Raw genomic sequence first — 4,452 nt, forward strand, 5'->3', positions numbered from 1 at the left:
TGCGGAGCACGGGCTCTAGGCACGCGGGGTTCAGCAGTTGTGGCACTCGGGCTTCAGCTGTTGTGGCTTGCAGGGTCTAGAGCGCAAGCTCAGTAGTTGTGGCTCACGGGCTTAGTTGCTCCACAGCATGTGGGATCTTCCCGGACCAGGACTGGAACCCATTTCTCCTGCATTTGTAGGCAGATTCTTAACCACTGCGCAACCCAGGAAGCCTTATTTTTAGTTTTTTAAGGAACCTCCACACTGTTCTCCATAGTGGCTGCACCAATTTATATTCCCACCAACAGTGTAGGAGGGTTCCCTTTTCTCCACACCCTCTCCAGCATTTATTATTTGTAGGTCTTTTGATGATGGCCATTCTGACTGGTGTGAGGTGATACCTCATTGCAGTTTTGATTTGCTTGTCTGTAATAATTAGCGACGTTGAGCATATGATCCTTTTTTAAAAACCAAGCTGCCTCTTCCCACCGCCCTCTGTCTGGATGGGTTACTAAATTCCTATTAGGTCTGGTCCTGCCCCAGGTCTTCCCAGACCTGGGGACTGGTCCTGAGTGTGCCACACTAGGGTAGAGGCGGGAGGCCATGGCAGGGAGAGAAGCCAGTGTGGGCCCTGCCCCGGCCAGAATTAATCACGCTGGACACTGAGCTGGGTCAGGATGATGGCAGAGCAGAGCTCTAAGACCAGAAGAGAGCTTGCGGCTGACTAAGACTGAGTCACCAGGCTCCGCCCCAAGGCAGGGTATTGGGGTCAGGGCTCAGAGTGACTTCTCTCTGCCTGCGCTCCCTCCTGGCCTCCCTCCTGGCCTCCAAGTGTGGGAGGATTCCGGAGGAGATGCAGCCCCTGTGGTCCCAAGACCTGGAGCAAGAAATCCCAAGGAGAGGATGCAGAGAAGAGAAGGGGTAGAGAGAGAAGGATGGGAGGTAACGGAGGGGAAAGTTGGGACAGAAGAGGCAAGGAAGGGATGAAGAGGGATAAGGAGAGAAGCAAGAGGAACGAGAGGTCGGGGGGTGGACAGGGGAAAAGAGACCAGTGAGGGGAAAGGGGATAAGGGGCGAATGGGATAGAGGGGACAAAGAGGGACAGAGGGACATAGAAGAGGATCTGCCAAATGCTAGCAGACTTCTACCCTGAAGCTGCATAGTCAAGGCTGGAAGGTCCTAATGTGAGTGTGTGTGTGTGGAGTGTGTGTGTGTGTGTGTGTGTGTGTGTGTGTGTGTGTGTACATGTGCCTGTCTATGGTCTAGTCAGCTGGGTCTGCATTTCTCTGGGTGTGTCTGTGCTTCCCAATGTGTATCTCAGGGTCTGTATCTCTGACTGTGGACAAAGATCACTGGGCGTGTCCCAAACAATTTTTTTCTTGTCTGTTTGTCTGGCTGTGTGTGTGGTTGGTGTGGCTGTTTTGGGGGGGAGGGGGTATGTACCTAGGGTTTCCGTGGGCTCTGTCTCTCATGCTGGCTGAGTGGCCCGAATGGGGATGCTTAGTCTCCTCCTGGACCGACAGTACCTGGCCCTCTCTCTGCTGGGTCTGGGGTGATGTTGTCCCCTCCACACGGGCACATAAAGCACAGCCTTGGATGAGATAGGCTGGGAATTCCTGAAGCTGTTTGTGCCTCAGCCTCCCAGGATGTAAACGGGGATGAGAACTGCGGTCACCCTTGGTGCATCCCCTTGCCTCTCTCTCTCACTCTTCTCTCCGTGACTCTCAATGTTTCTCTCTCTCTCTCCATCGTTCTGCTGTCCCTCTGTCTCTTGCTATCTTGTCCACCCATGTCTTTCCCCATCTCTGCCTTTATTTCCATCCCTCTGCCAGATCCCCAACCCAGCCTCTCCACGGCCTGGACAGTGGCCCTTCCCCTCCCCGCCCGCAGGTCGCCCTGTCAGTAGTTCTATCTAGAATCGTGCTGGCCCAAGATCGCTTCCCGACAGGATCTGTCCCTTTTCTGGGGTGGATCTGCCCACGACTTAGGGTCCGGGAACTGGTCCCCCACCCTCCTGTCCTCTCCCCTCTCCACCCCCAGAGACGGAGACGCACGCTAGCCAATGCCTTTAAGACCGTTTATTTTTCGTGCTGCGAGGGCAGGGGTTGGGGTGGGGGCGCCTCAGTAGACGCCGGGCTGGGCGGGCTCAGCGGGCTCCGGCGCCCCCGCCAGCTGCACCAGCCGCAGCAGCAAGGCCCCGCTTGGCCCATCCAGCAGGGTCGTGTTGCTCAGGTCGCTGGCCCGGGCGCGTCGAGGGAAGCTGGCGCCCTCCCGGCACTCGGGTTCCGTCACGCAGCTCTCTGCGGGCAGCATGGGCTGAGCGCGCGGCGCGGGGGCGCAGCAAGCTGCCCAGGCCCCGCCCCCACCAGACCCAGGTTGGCCCGGCCCCCGCCCCGGCCAGGACCCAGCGCCCCCCGCCCCCAGGCCGCTCACCGTCGTTGCAGCAGATGCCGGCGGCGGCGCAGCGGCCCCCATTACCGCACGGCTTCTGGCCCGACTGGCAGGGCGACGGCAGGTAGTTCTCCTCCTGGCAGCGCAGCGCCTCGGCCGTGCCCACGAGGCAGCCCAGCTCGTCCCCGCAGCAGATGCTGGGCCCGAAGCAGCGGCCTTTGCCCCCGGGGCCGCAGGGGAGACACTGGCGGGAGGGCGGGGGTGAGCCGGGGGCGGGGAGGGGCCCGGGCCCGGGAGGGAGAGCCTGCGGGGCGGGGGGCTGAGCCGGGTGGGGGAGGACAGGGCAGAGGAGCACCGGAGGTTCGGGGTCTCCCTGGGGCTCTTTGGCCCCCAGAAGCGGTTGAAGGAGGGGACTCAAAAGCTACTCGGCTGCCTTGGTTTTCAGGTGACTAAGGAACAGCTCTCAGTGACAGCCCTCAGCATCCTCCCCCTTCGTTGAGGGAGGGGTCCCTCATGGGCTGCATGGGAGAGACCTTCCTTCTCACCTTTGGGGCCTCCTGGTGTGCATCCCTCTCTCAGCTGCCCACTACCCTCCCCTTAATGCAGACCTTCCTCCTCTGCCCGCGTTGCTCCAGTTCCATCTCTAGCATGCACCCCCTCTCCACACTCACCCAACCCCGTGCAGGGAGGGCCCCTGCCCCGCTCCAGAATACACTCAGGCCCTTCTTCATATGTCCTGTTCCCTCTCTGGCCTTACCCTGCCCCTCAAGCCAGTGGGCCTCACTGGGGCCCTGACCTCTGCTCACTCACCTATGGACTGACCCTGTGGGTGGCAGGGACATGAGCCCTAGAGGAGGGCATGAGGCACCTAGGTGACTCCAGCTTCCAAAGCTGCCAAGCAGAGGGAGGGGTTGTTTGTGGGGGCTGTCCACCTACCCACCGTAGTTTGTTCAGCAGCTCAAAACTGGCCACCTGTGGCCTTGACAGAATTGAGCATGGTTATTGGATTTCCTTTAGCTCTGCTGAAGGTGGAATAAGAGGGAATCACTGGACATGCAGCATGAAAGAATTGGGCTAGGTACCCAGCAGAACTTCCTTACAGGATACTTGGGTGGCACCTCCCACTCAGGCAAGCTCAGGGCAATGGCCAGCTTCTGGGGGATGGGGGGCTGGGGCCCATGGCTAGGAGAGGCCAGGAGTTGAACAGGGAAGGCCTCAAGTGCTGGAGAAGACAGAGCCTCCGAAGCTCCAGCTAGTCCTGGAGGAGAGGCCGCCATGGGCACCGCCGCCATGGGCACAGAGGAGGTCTTGCCATCCAGTTCTCCCTGATCCAGCACAGAGTCCAGTTACTGGGGAAACCTCTCTTTCCTGCATCCCTTCTCTGGATGGAGACAATGTTCAGGAAGTCCTATGGCCCGTCCTAGCCCGCCCGACAGCCTGGTCCCCTCTGTTTGCCCATGCCAAGCCTCCCTTCTTCTGTTGGGCACTTCCCCTAAAGCCTGCCTCTCCCACGACTTCCCTTCCTAGCCCCTGCACTGTGATGCCATCCCTGGGCCTCTGCCCCTGCCCAGTAACCCTGAGATGGGCCACGGTCATACCTGTCTCAGCTCCAGGTCGGACATGGCCCTCTTGCCGCCCCTTGGGCAGTTCTGGAAGTAGCAAGCGGAGGTGAAGGCCAGCAGGCCGAGGAAGCAGGCAGGCAGTGTGGCGTCGGGCATCCTGGCACAGGTGGGCACAGTCTGCAGTACTGCTCTGTGGACTGCTGTGCTGCCTTCGCTGGCTGCCTATTTATGTCTGCAGGTGTTCCCTCTGAGGTGACGTGGCCACCACCCCCCTCCCCAGTGGCTCCCCAGGAGCCCATGGCCGCCAGGTCCCAGTCGTCAGCAGTGATTCAGGCATCTGGGGACGCACGTGGGCCTGTGCAGGGGACGATGGGGGAGGGGTGCCAGCCTCTGGGCTGTCATTGGCAGCGGTGTGGCTGCGGTGTGACAGGAGCTGCTGTGACTGTAACTGTGACTCTCTGGACTCAGGGAGAGACAGACGTGGGGGGGGGGCCGTCACCTGGAGACTGTCTCCAAGCTT

General features: G+C 60.4%; 1 protein-coding gene across 1 annotated transcript; it reads right to left on the reverse strand.

Annotated features, from left to right (window-relative positions):
- Positions 1 to 2,042: 2,042 nt before the first annotated feature.
- Positions 2,043 to 4,133, reverse strand: AVP (arginine vasopressin). Its single transcript, XM_032605785.1, has 3 exons — positions 3,969 to 4,133; positions 2,413 to 2,614; positions 2,043 to 2,279 (listed from the first exon to the last, which is right to left on the reverse strand). The coding sequence occupies exons 1-3, from the start codon at positions 4,086 to 4,088 to the stop codon at positions 2,101 to 2,103; spliced, it is 501 nt and encodes a 166-aa protein (XP_032461676.1). The 5' UTR covers positions 4,089 to 4,133; the 3' UTR covers positions 2,043 to 2,100.
- Positions 4,134 to 4,452: the final 319 nt, after the last annotated feature.

The sequence above is a fragment of the Phocoena sinus genome, chromosome 15 (genome assembly GCF_008692025.1).
Source record: "Phocoena sinus isolate mPhoSin1 chromosome 15, mPhoSin1.pri, whole genome shotgun sequence".
Classification (NCBI taxonomy): Eukaryota; Metazoa; Chordata; class Mammalia; order Artiodactyla; family Phocoenidae; genus Phocoena; species Phocoena sinus.